General features: G+C 37.7%; 1 protein-coding gene across 1 annotated transcript in view; it reads right to left on the bottom strand.

Annotated features, from left to right (window-relative positions):
- The window catches only part of LOC131064887 (V-type proton ATPase subunit C), a 72686-nt gene that overhangs the window by 24792 nt on the left and 22793 nt on the right, over positions 1 to 25101 (bottom strand). The window contains exons 5-8 of the mRNA XM_057999215.1: positions 16714 to 16781; positions 16245 to 16386; positions 2396 to 2512; positions 1920 to 2045 (exon numbers count right to left, since the gene is read on the bottom strand). Coding sequence (XP_057855198.1) covers positions 1920 to 2045; positions 2396 to 2512; positions 16245 to 16386; positions 16714 to 16781 — 453 coding nt within the window. The remainder of the gene's footprint in view (positions 1 to 1919; positions 2046 to 2395; positions 2513 to 16244; positions 16387 to 16713; positions 16782 to 25101) is intronic.

The raw sequence follows: 25101 nt of genomic DNA on the forward strand, positions 1-25101 counted from the left end.
AACAAGACAAATGTCTGTAAAACCTCTTTAATGGCTGTCACCCACTTCATTCACACTATGCAACCATCCACATGAACAAAAGCATGCTAAATATATTGCATATTGCTGTAAACCTTCTCGCCATGCTGTTTTTATGCCTTAGTAACTTTTCAGTTACTTCTTCAACGCTTTTCCTCCATTATGAGGGGTATTTCAAGCCTCTTTATATTATCCTGCCTAAGAAAGATGAAGGATGACAAAAAAACAATATAAACAAACAAAGAAAATCTTAAAACACAGCTCATGCCAAAGGAGATGACAAAGATTCAGCTTGAAATTTCACTTAATCCAAAGTCTAATGAGGTTGTAATGATCTACCTCTTCCTTTGGGATGCTCCTTTCTCTTGGAGCTGATTTGCAACCATCTCAAGTTTTTTTCCTCTTGTTACATGGCTTTACTCTTCTTGGAGCCAATTTACAATCATCCATGTGGTCATCAAATGACAATTTACAATTTCCTCCTTTGAGCTGCAGCCCTCTTCTTTGAGCTGCAGCCCTCTTCTAGGCTAACTTCTCCTTCTTAAGGAACCTAAACAACAATATTAGGCTTCATATCATCCTTTGATTTAGCAAAAGAATGATGCAAGGCCCAGCTATGTTTAGCTCTTGTATTACTATTTTTTGTTCGATATATTATGCTTTCTGAACGTAACAATTAGATGGTTCGGCTATGGTAGTATCTGTATTGATTTTTGTATAGATACATCTGTAATCATATTAATGCCAACATTTTTTCATGTGACTAGCAAAATCATATTTCTATTCTTGAATAGATGTTATGACTTGTTAAAGCAATGTTTTGGCTAAAGTACCACCATGTTAAATGTTATGAAATCAATTTGCAAACCACTCATGTTCCAATTGCATTTGTAAGTGTTCAAGTGTGTTGTTGCATTTTGTTTTGTTTATATTCTTGTTTCTGTTATCGCACTTTTAGAGATCATTGATTTTAGTGTTCTAATTAAATTCACACGTAAGATTTATTTATTTATTTTAATCGTCTTGTTGATGTATGCCTGATGCAAAATTGCAGCAGTTGTAAACCCATGTAGTCAATTCACTTTGTCTACGTCATTTAACAATCTTTTTAGATTGTGATTTAAAAGTCGTTGGCATGCTATTTAAAATTAAGTTTTTCAGGTTGATTTATTAAACCTTGGGGATTTTAGATTTGGATTTTAATTTCGGTTTTATATTAGCCTTTTCTATCGTAGCAAAGGTGACATAAAATAAAAGTCAATAGTCCCAGAAATGTAGCTACCTTATTCTACATTTAAGTATATGAAAACGAAATGTCACATTCATCATATATGCAGAAATATTATTTTACAGAAGATATGGCCAATTATACACAAAAAATTAATATTGAAAAAATCAAACGAACAGGAATATCTTCCCCAGTCCTATTTGTAGCGTATAAAGGCCTCCAATAAACTTCAAATTGGTTCATGAACAAAACTCTTCAAAAATACCAACACAGCTAGTACATATAGAAAAGAGCATCATAGAATGGATGATTGATGGCAACAGTACACTGATGAGCTTCAAGGAACCATCATTAATCAAAACATTATAACACATGTATGCTCCTCAGAGATTTAACAGATATGTGACTAGCATTTAAGAGATTGCATGGGATTGAAACCTTTGTTTTTATTTTATGGTCATGACAGAGATATCCCACTCGGAGGTGTAAAAATTACAAGAATCCCCACATAGTATGGAAGGTGAGAATGCATATAATTACTTGAGCGAATCAAATTAGTATAAGTAGCATTTTTAATCAGGTCAGTTTAGTCCAATAAATATTTTAGAACCTCGTCGATATGGGACAAAGCAATGAATCAGTAATCCATTGAACTATATAGTTATGAAGCTACCTCTCCATAGCTAGCATGGCACCATTGTTGGAGAGCAACCCTCGTGGTCTCCTGATCATTCAGTATTTGTTCCATCTCTGCTTTCCTCCTTTCTTGGGCTTCTGGATCATATTCGAAATCGCGAATCTGACATGCATAATATGTATCATATATGGATTAAAAGTGGTACTCATGTTCTCAAGTAATCTTTATTTAATAAATAGTTTTTTTTTCATAAAAACAAATTTACAAAATTTGAATATTATCTAGCAAGTAATATATTAAAAGATTAGTTGAATGGATCCTTATCTAGAAACAACTCCCATGGACAGCAACATTCATAAGAACCATGAGAATACTTCAATTACAGAGTTAAAGAACAAATTACACCTCATGCATTCAATAGAAAAATATGATAATTGTCAATAAGACTTACAAAATATATGACCATTTGACACTACAGTCAAAAAGAAGAGATCCTACCAAGAGATACTGACCTGAAATCCTTTTTCGCGTGCACTAATTTTGAAACTATCAGCTACTTTCCTGAACAGAGTAACACTGTAAAGTACTGTCTCATTATCCTCATGTAACATTTTAGATGACCTTGGTACCTACAAAAAATACAGTTTCATGAATGTGCTTGCATATATTTTATTAATTTACTGAATACACTGAATTTCCTAAAAGAGGCATTAAATCTGCCAGCAATCAACGATGGATAGACACAATCTGATAAAAGGAAGAAGCATCATAACAATCATGACCGGCAAAAATGAAGCCTTGCAGTCACTTTACTTTTTTTATCACCAACCAATTGCATGTTCTACAATATTCAAACACTACTTACAATACATGAAATGATATTAAGCTCATTTAAAACTAATAAAAATAGTATCATTGACAAATACATTAAGTTTTCAAACACAAAAATACTAATGCGAAGCTCCACAACTGAAAGTAACAAGATGTTACTGATATGCAAAAGACAAGTTAGATTGCAGATGATAATCTGGGAGAAATATGACAGGAATATTAAAAATGACAAAACCAAAACAAATCCTCAGAAAATTTATATAATGAATACTCAACATTTAGTAATTACAAACCAAATAAACAATTATGTTCACCACATCAAAAGTTGAGAAAAAATAAAAATAGAAAAAAACAAAAATGAAATGGTAAATTTGATTTTTCCAACACATCGGAGTTCATTGGTTCGATGAGTTAAGAAATAAGATTATTGATATTTATGACTTTAAAAACATACGTTAACTAACAAATGATGACAATAAAAAATTAGGGATACAAGTGAACATACCTAATAAAAAATGCAAATGTGGTATCTCCCCTGGCTATAAATCCCTTGTCCTCTCTTCCTCTCTTTTTTGCTTGTCCAAACAAATTTTAGAAATTAGCCTTTGCAACCTAGGCCTATTAGAGTTTAGCCTTTTTTTGTGTCTTATTGTCTTATTTTCAGAGAGAGTCCCCTTGCTATGGATAGACTTCAATAGCATGGTTGAGCATAGTGATGATCTTGATGGTTTCAGGTTTGACTAAAAGGAAAATGAGCAATTTCATTAAATTTATTATGAGAAGGCAGCTAAATGTGTTTGATTCTTTGTGGAGAGGGAAGGCATAAAGTATGGTTATCTTGACTCTGGTATACATGGCGTAACAATTAGAGAGTGAATAAGAGAATGTACTCTTGATAGCTTTTATCTTACCAGAGACCATTTTCATTTTACTAATCCTAATGTGGGTCAAAGCAAAGAAAGCAAGGCCCTTCCCTAAACTCTTTCTATTCACCACCCAATTGATATGTGTTCTCAATTAGCTTCCTCGTCTTCTAAATGTTGGTACAAGATAAAAGTTTCTCATTTCAGGGATCCCAATAGCTTTGCTGGCCTAGAAAGCCTATTGTTTCTTACTAAATTCCTGCTCCTCTGAGTCCACTATATTTAGACGGAAAACAGCTTGGACACCATCAGTGATTTATAAGAGATTTTGGTAGAAAGAAAAGATTGGATGAGAAAGATGATTGCTAGGGGAATTCATGAGAGACTAGATGATTTAGAAGCACAACTTCAAAATCAGCAAAATAATCTTGTCCTTGGAGAACAGTTTGTTATAGTTAAACATTATAATGTCCCCTTTAGGGATGATCCTAAATCTTGCCCTAAAATTACAAGTACAATTAAAATTAGAAACATAATATAGGTAGAATTATATCTTTACAAATAAAATCTCCTTATCAAAATCAATCCTGGTTTAGATCCTGCAATCATGTTAGACAACATTTGAAATATAATTCATAAGACCAATTATTTCTATTACGGTTAGGGATTCAACAACAAATATAAGTGCATATATATCAATAATCATCTTAATTTATTTAGATAAATCAAGCAATAGCTTTTGTATTTTAGGAACCAAGCTGTCAATAGTTCCATTTCCCATAATTAACCATAGTAGGGTTTGGAGAGGAAAACCACAAAGGATGCCAGGAGATTGTTCAGCCCAATTAAGCCCAAGAGCACAAAGCATCCAACTAAGGCAACTCACCCTTTGGCCCACAAAACATCCAACCAAGACAGTTCCATCCACTTGGAGTAGCCTACTTAATTCGATGAAACTCGGGTTATTGAGGAAGACTATTCAGCCCAATTAAGCCAGAGAGCGTGCAGCATCCAACGAAGACAACTCGTCCCTTGGCCCACAAATGGTAAAAACATCCAACCAAGACAATTCCATCCTATTGTGCGTTCTACACACGCACCCCAATCTTGACGGAGACCCCCATGTCTGTCTGCCCTTGTAGGAGAAAGCGAGCAATGAAAAGAAGTTGGAAGGCTTCAAAATCGCAAATTTGGCCTTCAAGCCGAAAATGGATAGAAGCGAAGTTCAAAAGCTCATAGATCGGCTCATAGGGCCGAAATGTAAGGAGAATCCGAAAATCATGCAAAAAGCCCCATCAATCCGAAAATCATCAGTGAAGGGGAGAAATGTGATTTTTGTAAAGTTAGAATTGAAATCACGCCATTAACTCAGAAAACCCAAAATCAAAGAGGGCGTCTAAATGAAACAAAACTTTAAGTCGCGCATGAAATCTTTCTTGCCGAAAAGTTCAGAACTCGCAAAATCGGCTAAAAGGCTGAAAATGAAAGGTAAACCCTAGCTCGCGCAAGTCTATCAAAATGGTCTCATAAGCCGAAATGGGGGAAAGACGTCAAGTTCGCATTTTAACTTAAGATGCCGACAACTTAAAGTTTCAAAATCGGCCTCTAAGGCCAAAATGCAAGCAAAGGCTCTAAAATCGACTTAGTAGGCCGAAATACCAAGCAGAATCACGCAAAGGAAAGCAAGGGGCCAAAAATAGCAAAGAAGGGCCAAGTCGCGCGATTTAACTTATGTGGCCGAAATATAAAGTGAAATCAGAACCTTGCAAAATCGGCTTGCAAGCCGAAAATTACAAAGTGCAAACTCGCAAAGTAATGTTTTAGGCCGAAAGGCTCTAAACTCCATAATCGCTTCAAAGGCCGAAACTGAACAAGACCATCTAGAGTCGCATTTCGACCAATTTAGCCGAAAATAACAAATACCCACTAAAGGCCGAGAATGAAGTGAAGAAGTAAGAAATTCGACCAAGTCCAAAAACGCCTTCAACAAAATCATGCAAAAATCTTCAGAGGGCCGAACTAAGAATCCAAATCGCACATTTTCCTCAAATGGCCTGAAAATCATTGGGTGAAGGAGGTTCGAAATAGAAAATCATGCATTTTCCTTCATTTGGCCGAAAAACTTATAAGATCAAAATCGTGCAATTCGCCCTATTTGCCCAAAAAAGTGAAAAGGAGGTAAAGCGCACAAAAAGAAGAATAGGATGAAAAGGTTTCAAATGTAGAATCACCAAAAGGCTCAATAGGCCGAAAAGGTTAAGACGTTTAGCCCCCAAATCGCACATTTTTCGAGCCAAAGATGTCGAGTTTTATAAGGGGGCTTTTAAAGGTCTCATCCATTTCAATGTAGTGCCGAGTTTTGTCAAAGAGTTGACCAAGTGAGAACTTGTGCATTTTAATCCTAAGGCCCTAATTTTGCAAAGGAGGGGACTTATATTTTAAAAGTGAACGTCTTTCGTCTTTCATTTTCAAAGCTTGACATCACCTAAAATTTAATGTTTGATAAATTAATTTATTTAATTTTTCGAAATGTTTAATTTAAGTCAAAATCGATTGCTTGCAGAATCAACGACATCGAGAGAGGCTAAGGCGTCCACCTAAAACGCAAATTGGAGACGCGATCGCGAGCGACACCAAGATGCAAAATGAGGAACGCGCTGCAGAGCGCAAGATCAAAAAACCAAGCACGCCACCAAACCACAAAGTTGAAGTCCACCAGCCAGACCAAAGACAAAGAACACAGAGTGCTACAAAATGTGCATTCTCAGAAGAATACACTTCTGGAAGAAATTCCAAAAAATCAGTTTAAAAAACTGAAATTGTTTATTGTAAAAAGAGAGTTGCCTGTGGGCCCCGTCTAATGGATTCAAAGTGAGGGGACACAAGTTAGTTATCTCCAACTACCAAACTGACTGAATTAATGCCAAATAGTGGTAGGCAGTTGAAAATGTGGTTGAAGGGATAACTGAGAATTGAATGGACATGGGTTAAAGCTGCCAGCTTCTAGAAGGCAGATCATGGCCCTTGGATGCAGTCGATCCTGGCCATCGATTCAAATTGTAAAATCTATAAAAGGCAGAGACCTTTCTCTTGTAAGGGGTTAGATTTTTAGGGTAGATTTTTTGTAGACAATTAGAATAGATTAGAGTAGAAGGTTAAATTTTAGTAGTAGCATAGAAATGCTGCAGAAATTGTTGTAATAGAAGCTAGAATCAATATAATGGACATTGATTAGGTGTTTATCATCTTGGTTTTAGTCTATTTGCATGGTTTCCTTCAGCAGTTTAGATAGATCTTTTTGGTATGCAAGTATTTGATGAATTCAGGTTCATACCATTGGGGATATATTAATTGTGTATCCCTTTGTATGGTTAGTTTGGGCCATTAAAATTGTGTTTAGTTCAATTGCAGGTGTTCGTCTGACCTGCGCCAGAATTGGGTGCTTAGCCATGTACCTGCAATCTGAAAATCTTCTAAGTCCCCTTGAACATGCACCGTTCTTGCGAGGTTGTGAGTTATTCTGGCCAAGCTGGGATTGGTTATGTTGAATCCGTCTACCCGCATACCAGTCTTGTTAATTTTTAGGTCTCTTAACCCTTCCCTTTTGATTTTATTCCCCAATCTGAGAATCGCAGCAGACCAGCTTGTTGTAAACGTAAGGCCCCTTGTGCTCCCAGCAAAACACATCAATCACTAAGTTATCCTGCAGTCGTGGACTGACAATTGGAACCTTGAGGTTGTCCCCTTTGATCAACTAAAACAGCATTAGGGCTTCCTTATACAAGAGAGGATAGGATACTCGGCAAGTAAATTCTATTTTGCATCCGGATAGAGTCGTAGCAATGCGATTTTAGCCACGTCGACACATCCACTTGGGGTGGCCTACTTAATTTGAGGGAATCGGTCTATTGCCTCTCCCTAACATATTTCCTTCCATCCCCGTATGATTGCTTGTGGGAATAAAGAGTAGATAAACTTATTTATTAATTAAAGAACATAATATATTTACATAGTTTATTAACATCTTGCATTATAACATTTCCCTATTGCATACAAAATACTTGTTAATGGACAGGCCTGCTGTTTATATCTATCTAATCTACTGCTTATATTCAGATATTTGTGTGTATGAGGATCCTCCCTATTCGATGATCATTTCCAATGAAGTGATTCACCTTATATATCCTGGAAGTGTTACCAAGGCTATGTTGGAATAAACATATGACTTTCATTGAGGATATGGTGGATTTTTGTGTGTTGCTTCCACATGTTGCATGGTTTCTACTTCTCAAGTTTTCGATTTGTTTATATGGAGTTAATTAGTTGAATGGAAGATCTTATTGTTGATTAATGGTGAAGCCTATATGTTCATACCATTTGGAATTTGTTGATTGCAAATTGCAATGCATGGTTAATCTGAACTGAATTGAAAGCCTAACTTCAATTGCTTTATGCTCATAGTTCATGGTGTTGATGTGCATAAGTGATATGAAAATCATTTGTGTATCCTTAGGAGATTGCACCATCTTTGTGTAGTTGTTTCCTCATGGCGAAGCAAAGCTTGATTTGGTTTCACTAAGTCAACAATCATTTTTTGCATTGTTAGGTGTTAACTTAGATTTCTATAAAGCCTTTCCTTTTGTCCTTTATTTAAAGTGAATTTAGTAATCAAGTTCCAGTTCCAGCAAAACGAAGTCCCTTTGTGTTACCAGCAATATCACATCAATTCACTAAGTTTATCCATCGTTAAAGTCGATTGTTCACATTGTAAACCTTGGGGTTGCCTTGTTTGATCACGAAGCTTAGCATTTGAGGTTTCCTTGTTCAAGAGAGGATAGAATACTTAGTATTTTATTGTGTTTGAGGTGTCATAAAAAACACATCAAATAGGGCTCTAGAACCTTAAAAGACCTCATGTAGGGATCTGCATCAAAAGGTGATGGCCTCCCAAAGATAAAGGCCAAACCACTAGTCTACATATCTGAAGAAAGTAGAGAGATGCTTGCCTAAGTCCTCGTAGAGGCAATAGTAACTCTCCACACCTCATAGTAAAATAGGGCATCTGAAAATGAAATGCTCCTCAATCTCTACCTTCTAGAGAAAGCCTAGATGGCAGATGCAATCAAAGCATGGAGTATGGTTGTTTGTCTCAACCTATTTGTAGTGGGAACACACCCTCATTTGGCTGAGGGGATACCTCAAGCCATATGACAAATGATGTTGGAGATTGTACATACCATCATCAACCTATAAGAAATACTCAACATGGAAAGCAAGCTTTGGGCTTACTAGTACAAGAGAGGAGGCCCAACTGACATGGATATACCACTTGTTGATGTTCATTCCAGCAACTTTGGTGATGATCTTCTTCAAATAAGCAATCGAAGAGAAAGGGGAGATTGTGAGAAGATGGGACACAATCTTCAAGAATGTTGGTATGATTCATTTGCAAATGGTGAATCAAGCTAACGTGAAGCCACAACAAAATTCTTAGGGGACAAGAAAAAGAATCCTTTGTTGGCAAAAAGAGCACAAACAACAAGATAATGTTGATTTGACATGTGATCCTAATGAACAAGATTTTTTATATGCTACAAAGTTCAAGCATCTACTCCTTAAAGTCCCACTTGGTATATTGATTCTAGTGCATCCACACATGAAGGGTGAACAAGAGTGGTTCTACAACCTAACCAATTCAACTTCATATGGTTAAGTTTCACTTGGTGATGATACATCCTATGAAATGCAAGGGATATGAGATATTACTACTCAAAATTCACAAATGTTAACTTATAAAGGTTCTTTATGTCCGAGGGCTCACTAAGAACCACTTATCAACAAGTCAATATCTAGAGTAAAATTGAAGTTTTAATTTGATAGATATAAGAGTCAAAAACTTTGTCTCATTCAAGACAAGACTCAAAATAGTGAAGTTGTTGCTCCTATCTCAAGAGTTAGTAAAAATTTAAAATATTCAATGCAAAGACACGGAGTGTGAGAATATTGTTGGAGGGGATTGTATTAAAGCATAGAAGTGAGCGCTAAAACTCTACTGTAATGGTTCTATTATGAATCCTTATAATCATTTATGTGATCTATTCACCTATGTTTGCTGCATAATTAATTACAATAAAAAGGCACAATATCTTATATGTACTGTTGTATGTTTTGTCCATCTCAAAGCTTCATCTGGGTTGAGGATCACTAGAGGATTAGCCATCCTTGAGAATTCTCCCTGTTGTTGAGCATGTGTTTGAGATTTTCTGCTTAAATTTGATGAAAGTATAAGTATGGCACAAAGATTATAAATTCATCAAAGGATCACCCTCCAGGGTTTTGCAGAGCCCGAAGTGTAGAAGGATTTTCAAAATTCTTGTCATATGTTGGTCCAAGTCCTTGAAGATTTTTAAAAGTCGGAGATGGCTCCTCCATTGATAAATCTTAAGAACCGGCTTGGTTTCTGCCTACTTGCAATGTAAACCCCATTTTGGGGCACCAACAAGGTGCACGGCAAGCTCTCATCAAGGAAGACTCGAAGGGAGAGGCATTGGAGTCCAAGATTACATAATCTCGAGGCAATGTAGGAGACACCAACCTTGGCCAAATCAACATGAAGAAGTTCAAAGGACCTCTGTATACCACCAAGCCTTCGAGAGCGGGATAGTGAAAGCAATAGTCTTCCCTCCGGCTATACTGTGCAATGAATTGATTGTTGAGTGTGCCAAGCACTATGATGCGAGCAAAAGGACAATAGTTGCACCTGATGGTAGAGAACTTGCCTATTTAATCGAGATGACTATCAGTGAAGCTTTCCACATACTTAAATTCAATGGCATGATTTACAAAAGGGAGGAAGCAGCACAGGCATTCTATGATGATGATCTTGACAAATGCCTTGGCATAATCAACAAGTATTGGTTATTGAAGAGCAGACCTGGTATATCTAAGCTACCCACCAAGCTCCACAGGATTGATTTCAAGGAGGAATTCAGTGACTTGAGCGCCTTGCTCAACCGAATCATGGGAACCCCTCAGCCATCTTAGTTCAAGAATTGGATGTTTTACTTCATGGAGATCATATCAACTGGAAGGGAGAGGATCAACCGAGCAAGAAATATAAGCAATAACATTGATATACAACTCAAGAGACTTGCACGAACTAGAACACTCTACATGAGTTCATACATCATATGTTTGCTTGCTTGATCTCATGAATACGCACGATTAATTTATAGAGGTCCAGTCGGTATGCGAGCTGGAGAATTGAGAGCATGCGGATCATACACACAACTGCATTATGCTAGCAGAGCACATTACATAAGGGTGAATGATGCCTTCACTATGCATATAACAACGACTTTGCAAGGTGGCATTCATCAGAGATTATCCCCACAAGCAAAAGAGCTGATACAGAAGTTTCGTGCTTGGTTTATCCAGTTTCCCAAGTTCACCTACATAAGGATACAAGGATGCTCTTGTCCGCCCAACATGCTACCAAGATATCCTACCGACAAGATAGTATTGCTTGAATTGGTGAGGCAATTGATGGCATACAACAAAGTACAAAGGAATAGACATAAGTCAAAAATTCCATTTCCCATTTCCATTGGATAGTCATTGGAAGAATGCCCATCCTTATAGGCGGTAGAGAAGGTGGAAGAAGAGTTGAAATCTCTCCTTCTATTTCCATACTTTTCCATGGACACCTTTGATCCCTACGGCAGTATCAAAAGATCTAGTGGAAGAAGGCACAAACATAAGCTACAATTGGAAGATCATTTCATGAATGCTCAAGATGATTTAGATATAAGGAGGAAAATGTGCTCGAGACTATCAATAAACATCGTCAAGACATGCAAAGTCTTCGACATTCCAGATCAAACGCAAGATAGTGTAAGACACCTCCAACCAATATATGAACAAGAGAAAGACAAAGAGGTGAAGGTCAATTGGATTGATGTAGAGATCACCAATTTGAAAGATTTAATGAAGCTACTCTTTGCATATACAAAACGATGGGTAGACATCCAAATCCAGAAATTAAGAGACAGGATAGACAGCTGACATTTGAATTGATGGGTGAGATAGTCTTCCGATGATGACACAGAAAGTGAAAGCATGAGTGGAAGTGCCACCCAACCGGCTCACTCCAAGGGATCGAAGAGAAAAGAAAGTCACAAGGAACAGCCCCCAAACAAGAAGCACAAATCATGTTCAAGTTGCCCTTCTACAAGTACCTCTTCAATGCATGAAATAGAAATGAATCAAGCAACTGGCCAAGAAAATCATCCACCTAGAGAGAGCATTGATCGTGGAGTGAATGAGTCTATGAAATCTACAATTCAGAACAGCAGGTGCGAAAGGACAGACAAGGGTAAGCAACCATTGGGTCAAGACAATTCAGTCCCACTTGAGCTAGTCAACGATAAAGCAGGCAAAGTTGTACATATGGATATCGAAAATGAAGATCAAGAAGTAACATCTCCACCCCGAGAAGATGAGCAGCTAAATGAAGTGCAAGTAGGAGAAGAGAAATCTGCTATACCTGCATGGCTTGGGGAAAGGTTAGCAAAGGAAGTGATTGTAGCAGAGAAAGATCCTATTGATTGGGATAGCTTCCTAAGCAGAACTCAAAAGCCTACTGAGAAGAAGAAAGGAGCAAAGATGTCAAAGATGACAAGAGATGGTGCAGGATCTCGAATAACACAGATTGCCACTCCAATAGTAGATAAGCTTGAGGGTGAGATCACAGCAAAAGAATATGACTCAGAGACCATTGATTTAGGCCCTCCCACCACTGAGAAAGCATTGGAAGACATGAACGACACAGTGAAGACGGTCCATGACATGCTGAAGTTGGAAGTAGAGAAGAAAAAGAAATTGGAAAGAAATAAATGCATTGAGAAGTCACTTCCAGCAATTCAAGCAACCATTGAGGCAGCATGATCCTTTAGCTACACCACCACCATTGCTTCCTCCAGACTCAGTTGACAATTTTGAAAAGATGAGAACTTCAGCACACCTGATGGATACTTGGATAAATAAGACTTTCAAAAGGGTGATTGCATTTGTGAAAGAACTAGTGAAGATATTTGATAAGGCTATAAGCGTTCTTGAAACAACTCAAGTCCTCATGGCAGCTTATGCCACTTTCGTTTACACTAGAGACTATACTTTGTCGAGATTACAAGCAATAAAGAAATTGCCTAAGCAAACTTTGATGAACAAAGGAGTATTGAGAGATGGACAATCCCCTAATTTCCAGCAGTGGTGTAACTTGCTTCAGATGAGGAAGGTCATCTTTGAAGATATCAACAGAGGATGCACCCAAGTCAATGGAGCAATAAATTTGATACATCACAAGATCATAGAGGCAGTTGAGATCACTCTTGAGAAAGAGATGAATGAAAGAATTCACATAGATGTGACATCAGCTAGCCGAATGAGTGAAGATCATATTCTTTGGAACAGACGGATCACCTTCCAAGAAATAGCTGGACAATATACACTCATTCACAGTACTTGCTAGCAAGACAAGAGATTATGGGCCGAGATGGGAGACAACATTTGCCCCTGCTTTGGAAGAAGTCAATTACTTGGAAGAACAGCTGAGAAACCTACCTGCAATTCCAATCACAGAGATTGAGTTCATGACGTCCAGATTCATTAAATTTGCAATAAAAGAAAAAGATAAGGGCAACAAGATTCTAGAAGATTATTTGTTATGATCCCATGTGGCGACATTTTTCCTATTGGAGAGTTTTTTCCTCGTACTTTGTGCCAAATGGATGTCACATTCCCATTGGTTGATATTTAATTCTTTGCAATAAGATTAGGTTTTTGTTGTGACAAACCCTAATTAGGGTTTAGGTGGCAAGATCTTGGCCCTTGATTTTGATTTAATCTTGGCCATTCATTGTAGTTAAGAGCACTATATAAGCTCAATTCATTTCATTTGTAAAGGATCGATTAGAAGAGTTTTGAAGAATTGTTGCTCGATGCTGCAAAATTAATAAAATCATTGAAGTGTTCGTGACTTATTGAGTTTTGGAGCATTTGCTTGTTTCTTCATCCTTTTATGAGAACTTAATATTTGAAGACAAAAAAAAATAGAATAGAATTTGCTTTAAGTGTTTTAGATGAATGAAAGATGCATGTGCATGATTGATAGTGAAGCTCATTGTTCATACTACTAGTACTCCATCGATGGTGAAGTATCCCGCATAGTCGACTGAACTCATTTTAGAAAAAGCTTAACTTCAATTACTATTCGATCATTGATATGCTTCATCTTGAAGGTATCTATGCTTGTAGTAGTGATTTGAAAATCATTAAGCTACCCTTAGAAGATTGCACTAGCATTGAGGAGATGTTCATGGCATGTCGAAACAAAGCTTAGTTGAGCTCACTTGAAGTTGTCCATTGTCTTGCATTCTTAGTATTAGCATAGCATTCATTAAACCTTGCTCTTTTTTTCATTTTTTTTTATCAAAGATCATTAGTAGAAGGAAAGATTGATATTTCGAATATCATTTGAAAAGTAACCGTCATTGAATTTGGATTGACGAAGAACAATTACGTAAGTCCCCTCACAGGTACAAAAAACGCATCACACCATTGAGCTATCCAGCACGTCAAGATTGGACATTGTAAACCTTGGAGTCATCTCGAGTGATCCTTTGCTAATCTTCAGCATTTGAGAAGTCTTTGTTCAAGAGAGGATAGAGTATTCAATACTTTATTGTGTTCGATAATGCGTTAAAAGTTAAAAAACACCATCAACACTACCAAGCACTTGGAAGCGTCCAAAATCATTTGAAGTCTTCTCCTAGTGTCTCTGGATTAAGTCATTATAGTTCTTGTACACAGAGAAAAAAATTTAGCTATGAGAGAAACTATGGAGAATTTGACTTTAAATTGCATATTTTAACACTCACAAGCACAAAGCAACAAATAAAGCAAGCAACTACAAGCTTACACACAATCCTAGGGACATGCTTCTGTCATGAATGATTTACCTGACATGTTGTTTAATGGTCATAGATTACTTTCTGGCAGAAACTCATATATTCCCAGCTTGATGATCACCAAAACTCATTAAGAAATTTGTCATTGGTCAAAATAATCCACTGCAGGGGCCAGTCAAGTTAAAACATCACATGCAATTGGAAAACAAAACTGGGCATTAAAAGGATGTCAAATCTAGGATTAGTTGACTAGAGCAAAACAAAATTAAACAAATTTCACCCCAATGAAATCAGGATGCAATGTGGAATTAAAATCGGCTTTTGTTTGCCCAAGGTTAGCCTAACCATGTCACTTTAACCTAGCTAGATTCAATAGGAGTTAATACAACAAATCATGAAAACACCAAATGCAACATCTATTAAATCGAATTGTATAACATATTGAATTTAGGGAGATATCAAAGGTTAAAACATCCTAAAATATTTTTGAAGAGGACCAATATGAATCTAGATGCAATATTCTATGAAAACCAGTTTAAAGATACATCCATATTTTAATACTACCTAAATATGGCTTTAGAACAAGATCAAATCCAACACTTCATTAGACCTCATTGAAAATTGGGGTGCTTCACATCTGCTACTTTAAACTAGATCTGATTTGATTATTAAATTATGATGAACAAATTATCAGATCCATTCTTAACCTGCCACATACTGTGGTCAATCAAAAGTCTCCTTGGGGTTAAAGGAATGCCGGAATACATAACATAAACTCAAATGCAATAAGTACTAAACTAGAGTGTATAAACATTAGATCTGATAGAAAATCAGAAGAAAAACCATGTGAAAATCTCTCAAGGCACTCTAATGGGTATCCAGATGAGATATTTCATTGAAACCAGTTTGGATCCAAAACCATCTGCTTTACCTCAAAACACCCAAACATCACAAGTACTAAACACCACTTAAAGGTAATTGGGTCCAATTTTGACTTCATTAAAATCCATCTAAAGTCTGTGATTAGATGTTCCACATGCCAACATCTCATGCCAGTGGTGCCCAGTACATGGCATGACCTCGCAACAATTGTGGTTCAGAAAAAAAGAAACAATGTTAAACTAGACATGAAAAAGATAGAACTAGATTTGTAGACCGTATCAGGCTTGGTTTCTCATTGAAGGTAAACGATGCAAAATAAATATAAATGGCAGATAATCTAAAACATAAATAGTAGGATAACAAATCACAGATAATTACTTATGTGTTTAAACTTAGATCTTTTAATCTTTGTAGGCATTTGTGTCTATAAGACAGGTATTTCACATTAAAAATGATATATAATTATAAATATTTCTAATATTGAAATATTTAGAGTACAATGAAGCTAATATGAATCATGCATCTCTATTAAAGCCAGGATACTTCAGACAGTTATGAAAAAAAAAATGAGCATACTATTCCTAAAACAAGGAGTCATCTTGAAATCGTTGGATAGGCACCCATCAACAAATTTTAAACCTGTACTTATATGCATCTGAGCTAGTGTTTAGCACAAGCATTATCTTGTTTAAGAAATTGGCTATTCAAAGTTCAAACAGGCCTAAACCAATTATACATAGATATTCAACCAAATAATAATACATACATCCTATTAATATATTTCCTAAAGCCAACGTGCAATAAAAGATGAGTCATACCACAAAAGTAGAAAGTGTTTCATAGCTCGATAGCCAATCCTTTTGAGAATATTTTGGCACAACCGCAAGCAGTGTGGTCAAATGTTCTGAGCTTATCATATCCTCAGCTTTCACTAAGTTGGAAAGATCGCGCACCGCCATGCTGAACACTCAAGGAAAAGCAAGTTAGCCGGACATAATATTTGGACATTTGTTTCCTTATGACAAAAAATTCATATCAACCTAAAAAGCAATATATGGCACAAAAAATCAATCCATAGTGTTCTGAGCAGTGCCACTTCCATGTTTCCTAAAATATTTCATTTCAGTTCCTCCCTCTAAAAAGAGAAGCATTCTAGGGTCCACTCAAGATTGCGTTCAACCTTCCTCCTCTATAATAATTTCCCTGTGCTCTCTAAGGTATCTTCCACAGAATTCCAGGTTTTCACTTCATACATAGCCTCTGGTTCAGACCAGTTATATGCCATACCTGCCAGATTGTTTCCTGTTTATAGCATTAAGTTGACTCCTGATGTTGTTAAACTCAGCCACACGTACCTGGCGAAATAATCAAGGTTAATCTTCCATACAACTTGAGCGTACATAATTTTGCCAAAAAGACGTTTTCCTACTTGCCAGCCACAAGCAGCTCAAAAAACGTAGCAGAGTTAATTTGAAAAGGATTCAGCTTCATAGAGCTACAACCACAGCATACAAAAGTATTTCAAAGAAATAGCAAGAAATATTAGAGTTAATGAATCCAGTTCAGACTCGCTAAAAATTATAATCAATGTACTCTTAAAAGAATGATTAATACTGCATTTGTCTGGATTTAGAGTTACCATGTTGAAATGTCACTTTCACACCTAAGTTGCCGGTCCCGGTTCGGAATCAGATTCGGGTTCGAGATTCGGGTTCGCAAATTCGTTCATTTTTTTTGGGGGGTGGGTTCAGGTTCGCTTTGGGTTCGTCCGTACAAAAACATATAAAAATAAAAAAATATAAATATATACATATATGCAGCAGCAAATATATACAAAGGGGATTTGACATCTAAATCTAGATCAAGTTTTGAATATAAATCTATGCAAGCATTGAAATCATTTTCTATTGGATTCAACTCTTCGTCTTCTTGTGTCAACTCAACTCTAGGAAAGAATATAGGCTATGTAGGTTCACAATTTTATTTGAGTTACTACCTTCTACTCCATTATTTTGTGTAGATTTGGTGGAATTGTTAGAATTGTTCATGTTTTACAACATTTGAAGAAGTATTTATGTTGTTTGCTCTTGTTGTCTTGCCATTTGTTCCTAGCTATGTGCTATTTGTTGTATTTGCATTAAGGCTCTCCAATCCTCATCCCAGTCCAACATCTTCTTACCCCTACCTTCAATTCCAGACCCTAACTATCGTGACTCATCTTCTAGCTTCTTTCCAAGGCCCATGCTTAGCTGCATACACAACACACACTCAAAAGGCTGGCAGGTTTGTTGTCTCTAATAGCAATGTAATAACCCTAGGCTTTCTTTTAATTGCCCTAACCCATTACAGCTTACAAAGCCACACACCCAGTTTGAAGAGAAAATGACATGACAGTGAATAGCTGTTTCTAATGAATTAAACACACATGAAACACAACTATAATAGATTTAAATTATAAACAATCCAAAATCTGAATCAAATTTGTTATCCATGCACCTAGTATAGGGTGAGTGATATCACTATTCTTTTCCCTTTGAAAAATACACTCATTTGAATATGCAAGACAGAAGAATCAAAAAGAAAACTTTAAAAAAAAATTAAAAAAGGGTCAAATCGCCCAAATTCTCCTCGGGTTCTGCTGCTGGGGTCAAAATTCTCTTGAAAAGCGTCAAAATTCTCCCTGGGTCCTGCTGATCAAACCCACGGGGCAAAATACGAACCCTGGGCGAATTTTGGGAGAATTGCCAATGAACCAGAATTTTGGGCGAACCAAACCAGGACCCAGCAGTTGCACAGAAGAATCCGGTAACTTAGTAATTCACACACACCAAAGTGATGCAGCACAGTCACACCTAAACCCTAAATATATCAGCATGCCTTACAACCACAGAGATTAATATTTATGCCAAGAACAGAATTTTCAAATCATTTGGCTTAATAACACCATACTGCTCGTGTCTATCTAATATTTGGGGAAATACATACGTTTTCTCTTGCTTTATGGATCATTACTTGTAGAGCTATTATTCAAGGAGAAATCTGACAGAAAAAGATTGTAAAAGAGAATACATGACAAATTTAAAATGAGCTGGTAAGAAAGAGAGACAACGGGTTTTCAGGAAATGGAAGATAGGGTATGCAACCAATATTCTCTAAGAAGGAAAGGAAAATGAAAGTTAACACAAAGGGCTCTGCAGAGTGCCAACAAATTTGTTGAGAACTGAAATGGAAATCTTTTATAATTTCTCTGAGAGTAACTGTGCATTAAGCATATGTCTTAAGTGAACAAGTTAATAGTCTTTCAATGGAATCATTCATTCATTCTAAAAGTTCCATTCACTTGCATTGAATTCAAAGCTTATATTTTCTTATTGATTTTCCACTCATGTTTTATTTTTCTCTTAACTATGGAACTACACAGTGTGTTTCCGCACCATTTTGGCACCTAAAACAAAAACAAAACTAAAGACACACTCATGGAAGAGAAGGGCATCCACGAGTTGGAGAGATAGAAAAATTAACTGTTAGAGTTATCTTGTATTAGCTAATAATTATTTATTTAATTATTAGTCTATCATACTCTACGCTTAAGCTAAACTTAGGCATTTAATAATATGGTAGGTATTTAATTATTAAATACACTTTATCCCTTTAGGGTTTCTTTAGGGTTGCACATCTTTAGGGTTGCATATTCTCTTTTTATAAGGATTGTATTGTATTTTCCTATTCTATTCCCTCTCTGAATGATAATCTTTTTCTTCAAAGCCATTATTGTGTTTTTGTCTCCAATATTCTCTTGTGACAGGTATTTTGCTTGCAGGTGCTCTTGGGATCTCTGAAGTTGTATTTTATCAACTTTTTCATGGTATCAGAGCCTACATCTGCTGCTGCTTGTTCCTGATTTTTTCAGAAGATTTTTTTTGGAGGCAAGGGTTTCAGTTTTTTTCCAAAGTTTTATTTTGGATCTGGGGTGCTTCTTTGTTTCTGGGCATTTTGAGCTCAAACGGACCTCACCGCTGAGCTCAGAACACCCCAAAACCCCCATTCTCATATAAAATTTGTCCAATTTGGACAACTTTGGCTCTAGGGAAAAAAAATTGATTTTGGCCCTTCAAAGGCACATTTTTCGAGAAAACTCAAAAAAAAAAATTTAAAAATGGTAAGCTAGTTTTACGGCTTGCCTAGGCCGATCCGGTCACAAGCCGAGCCGCCGGCAGTTTGTAAACCGTTGGGGCCAGCCTGGCGGTTACCGCAGGCTGGGAGTTACCGGTCGGCCCTAAGCAGTCTCCTCAGACTGCTACCAGTCGTCTTTAAACCACTGATAGCGATAGCCAAGAACCGTCGGCCCCCACCTCACTGTTACTGTGGCGGTCAACAAACTCCGCCGCTCATCGCCACCACCCTCCACCCGGCCACCGCCCGGGGCCAGCCCGCCGCCCACCGCCCGGCCGTCGCCAACCACCGCCACTCAGCCCAAACTCCACCTCCCTGCCACCAGCAGGGGGGCCTTTTTTTCTTTAAAGGGTTTTTTGACAGGATATTTTTTTTTTTGCCATAACTTGGGCAAACGAAGTCGATGTTTTAAAAATCTTATATCGCCAGAAAGCTCTTTTCAAGCTTTATTCAGATCTAGAGGTGAGATTTGCTGATTTTTTCATTTTGTACCTGTTTTTTGCCGTCAAATTCAAAGCTCTTTACTGCACTCCGGGAGCCATAACTTGGGCAAACGGACTCTGTTTTCGGCAAACGAATAGGCGTCGAAAAGGTCTTGGAGAGCCCTATTCAAATTTGGGGTTCATTGTTCCAGAAATTTTACCAAGTACACAAGATATTTGTCTAAAGCTTTTTGGTTTGCTCTTGCCTTTCTTTCTGGCTCTCAGATTGTACTGGGGTTTGGTTTTTCATCTTGTGGGGGGTGTTATTTTACTACTTTTTGTAATTTACTTCAGAAAATCAAAACACCTAAAACTCAAAAAAAAACCTTCTGCATCCTCTATCTAGTCTGAAAGATCACTTAATTAAAAAAATCAAGAGCAGGTCCAAGTACAGGTACACATGGAAGATTCTTTAGTTGAGCTTCTTACATCCTAGAACTATCACCTCTGGAAAGCTCGTATGACGAGGCTTCTCGGATCACGAGGGTTGTGGTCCTGTTTGGATGCGGATCAACCTCAGTTGCAGCATCCTTTTGAGATCCTTCAGCACAGGAATAAGATGTATGAGGCTATGGGTGTCATCTCCTTACATGTTTCAGACAACTTGCTTTTTCACCTTGATGGTTTGCTCACTCCTTGGGCTATGTGGTCCAAATTTGATACTCTCTTTGGCACTATCAATGAGTTCAAAGCATTACAAATTGAGGCAGAGCTCTCTTCCTTGTTACCTGAGTCCTTTCCTCACATTGAGGACTTTCTAAACAAGTTTAAAACCACCAAATCTATCCTCCACAGTTGTGGTAAAAATAAGACAGACACGAAGTGTATCTACCTGATTCTCTCTAAGCTTTGAGGTCCCTATCAGATATTTGCTTCCACATTTTATTCTACTATGGATGCCTTGGGTACACCCTTCACCATGCCTACTTTTGATGTGTTATGTGATCACTTGACTCGTGAACAGGCTCACCTATCTCAGTTGGACACTCTCACAGGATCAAAGAACAAAGCATTGGTTGCTCAGACATATAAAGAGAACAAGAAGCAGAAAACCGAAGCCTAAGAAGGATTCAGCTGGCAGTGAGCGTTCCTCCAAGCCACCACCTAAGTCTGATTATAAACCGAAGTCCTCTCCCAAATAGGAGAAATCTTCCAAGTCTGGTGAGTCTTCCTCCAAGACTAAGAAGAAATCAGATGAACTTTGCAGTTTTTGTGGCAAGGAAGGACATCCAATTTCCCGGTGTTGGAAACGATTAGAGGCTTTGGAGGAAGCCATGAAGCAGCATCATATTTCTTCTCCTCAGCCTCCATCTTCCTCTTCTACAAGGAAAGGACATGCTCTCTCTGCACGAGCTATTACTTCTGCATCCACTTGGATTATTGATTCAAGGGATTATCACCACATGACACACTTACAGCAGCTTGTTACCTCACTTGCTCACAGTGATACTTTACAGATTGCAGTTGGTGACTCAACACAACTTTCAGTTTCAGGTTCAAGTTTTGTTCCATTGATAGGTGGTTGTTTTCAGGATGTTCTTTTGGTTCCTGACATTTCGACGAACCTCCTCTCTGTTTATCAGATTTGTCATTCTGGCTCTGGTAAAACAGTTGAGTTCTCACCACATGATGTGGTTATTAGAGAGCTTCATGATCCTGATTTGGTTGTGTCTACTGGCAGTGTTGATCCTGAATCTCGGTTATAGCGGTTTGATGGCTTTGAGAGTCCAAATGGTCCAGGTGTTTCTCTTGTAGCACATGCAAATTCAGTGAGCAGACTTTGGCATGAGTGTTTTGGCCATGTCAATTACAGATACTTACAGCAGATGAGCACACAAGCACTTGTGATTGGGCTCCCTCAGATATCCTGTACTGATGGTGTATGTCGAGGTTGTGCACTTGGCAAGCATCATCAAGATCCTTTTCCTACAGGCAGAGCCACACGTGCTAAGGCACCCTTGGATTTGGTACACAGTGATCTTATGTCATTTCCGACTCCATCTTTTTCAGGGTCCAAGTATGTGCTCACATTCATTGATGACTTCTCCAGACGTACATGGGTGTACTTTCTTAAGTACAAGTCTAATGTCTTTGATTCATTTCGAGTCTTTAAGACATTTGTAGAGAAGCAATCTGGTCTTTCTATCAGGAGGATACGCACAAATAATGGGAGAGAATATGTGAATCAGGCTTTTACAAATTTCTGCACAGAGCATGGTTTGCAGCATCAGTTATCAGTTCCTCACACTCCTCAGCAGAATGGTGTTGCTGAGAGAAAGAACAGAACACTACGAGAGATGGCCAATTGTATACTTTAGTCACGTTCTATGCAGCCTACTTTTTGGGCTAAGGCAGTTGATTGTGCCACTTATATTCAGAATCGGATGCCTCATAAGGCATTGCGCCAGATGACTCCTAAGGAGGCTTGGTCCCATGTCAAGCCTGATGTTTCATCATTCCGAGTTTTTGGTAGTGAGGCTTGGGCATTTATTCCAGATGCTCAGAGGAAAGTCATGGAGAGGAAGAGCCGACCACTCATATTTGTTGGCTACTATGAGGATGTTAAGGCATACAGGTTGTTCGATCCTGATTCTCGAGAGGTCCTATTTAGGCGAGATGTCCAGTTTGATGAGTGCCTTCCTCAGATGGATTCTCCATCACCAGCTTCTCCCTCACTGCCTCCTCCTCCCTCTTCATCTTTTGAGGATTCCTTATTCTTTGAGGATGATGCAGATGATGGTCCACCATCCCCACCACCACCACCACCCGCAGCTCAGCCTTTGCCCAAGTGGGCCCGGTTTACAATTGATGCTATTGGTTCTATGGCAGGTGATCCTTCTGACACTCGTCGTACTTGTGCACAAACATCTGGTTCTAGTCTTCTGAGTCATGCCATTTCGGATGATCCTCAGAAATTTTCAGAGGCGACAGGTCACCCAGAGTGGGATAGGGCCATGGATGAGGAGTATTCTTCTTTGTACTCTTCCAAAAGGAAGAAAGTTAGTTCGGTGCAAATGGGTGTACCGTACCAAGTATGTTGCAGATGGTTCTATTAATAAGTATAAGGCTCGTCTTGTTGCGAAGGGGTTTTCTCAGGTGGAGGGTATTGATTACTCTGAGACCTTTGTTCCTGTCGCCAAGATGAATTCTATTCGCTTTGTACTTTCACTTGTAGCTTCACAGGGTTGGACAGTTTTTCAAATGAATGTGAAGAGTGTCTTCTTGCATGGAGACCTTAATGAGGAGATATATATGGAGTAACCTCAGGGATTTGTGCAGGATTCCTCTTTGGTTTGCAGACTTCGGTGTTCATTATATGGTCTCAAACAGGCTCCTCGAGCCTGATATGAGAAGATGGACTCTTTCTTGCTCTCCACACTCTTCACACATTGTCATTTTGATCCCACAGTATATATTCAGCGTCAGGGGGATGATATAGTTATCCTTGTGTTCTATGTTGATGATCTTATCATTACCGATAGCTCGTTCTCCTTGATTCAGGATATTCAGAGAGCCTTGATGGAGCAGTTTGAGATGACAGATCTTATGGGCGTAAAAGAGGCTTTGGATCTCACTTGTGAAAATCTATGTGAGCCATCTTCAAAATCATCTATTGTTCTCATTGTGAGGTATTTTCTTCTGATAATTGATGGTTTCTCCAATAAAATGTTGGTCTAGTTTCTTTTAAAAATAGAAATGGTCCAGTTCCTTTGTCAAGTTCAAAGCATTAGTTGGAAAACAAACAAGTAGATCAATTAAAACTTTGTGATCAAATAATGGAGACAGTTTCACTTCCAAGTAGTTCAAGGACTGTTGTGGGAAGGAAGAGATCCAAAGATAATTATTCTAGTGCCATGGTGTTATGGCTATTAATTTTGATTTGTGTCTATTGACCACTCCATGCAAGCCTTAGACTACTATTGTCATCCTTACTGGATTCATATGTCATTCCTCATGTGTTGAGAACTTGAGAGTTGAGACAAACTTGACCAAATATGTATTTGTAAGTTGCCACTTATTGATTGTGTTTATGCATGCCATCCATCTACCTTCTTAGCAAGGTGGGAATGGAGCTCTAGAATCCATGTGGTTGAGTGGTAAACTTGCCCACTATTGGTCTATAAAACTGAAGTTATGAGAATCTCATCGGAGCTACATTGGAGCTATGGAAATCTCAATGGAACTTGGAAAAATCAATCATGTGTGCATGTTGTCTATTTGAGCAATAACATAAATTGAGAGAAATTGTAATATTTGAGTTAGTAAATGTATTTGAAACATATCCACATCTATTCAATGGACGCAGATATCTAATTGTAACCTTATTCATGTTTTGAGTTTTGAATCAACATAGACTTGGACTCGCATACATTCTTTATTGTGGAAAAATGTGAATTTGTACGTAATATGGGAAGTGTCATTTTTCAATATTTTATGTCTTGAATGCAGACACACATTCTTTATTGTCGAAAAATGTGAATTTTAACGTAATATGACAAGCGTCATTTTTTTCCAATATTTTTTGTCTTGAATGTGTTTGGAACACTTAGAATTCAATGGCATAGTGCATTTTGTTTCATATTGAAATCAACAAAAGTTATAGGTCAAGTCATGTATTTAGGCCTCTTTCCTAGTTAGAATGAAATGCTTGTTATATAGCAGATGCAATTAGGCTTCTTCAAATGATTTTTTTAATTTACTCAGTGAAATTGATTTCCAGACATTCACATCCTATAGGTGTTCCTTCCCTCATTCTGAATGAAGAAAATTGTAAAAAATTGAGTGCTTTCACCATCTCACTAGCTTTCGACAGTCCAAATTCCCTGTTTTGATAGTAGAGCTTGCTAGAAGGAAATTCTAGTTCTCCAAGGCAAATGCAAGTTTGCCTAGGAGAACAAAACCGATAAAAGGGGTGAAAAGTAATAAAGAGATGAAAATTTGTCTTTCCAAGAAAACTTTAAAGGTGAAAATTGACCCTTGGGACCTGCATTTCTCCCATATTCATGTAGGAATATGTCAT

The sequence above is a fragment of the Cryptomeria japonica genome, chromosome 5 (assembly GCF_030272615.1).
Source record: "Cryptomeria japonica chromosome 5, Sugi_1.0, whole genome shotgun sequence".
NCBI lineage: Eukaryota > Viridiplantae > Streptophyta > Pinopsida > Cupressales > Cupressaceae > Cryptomeria > Cryptomeria japonica.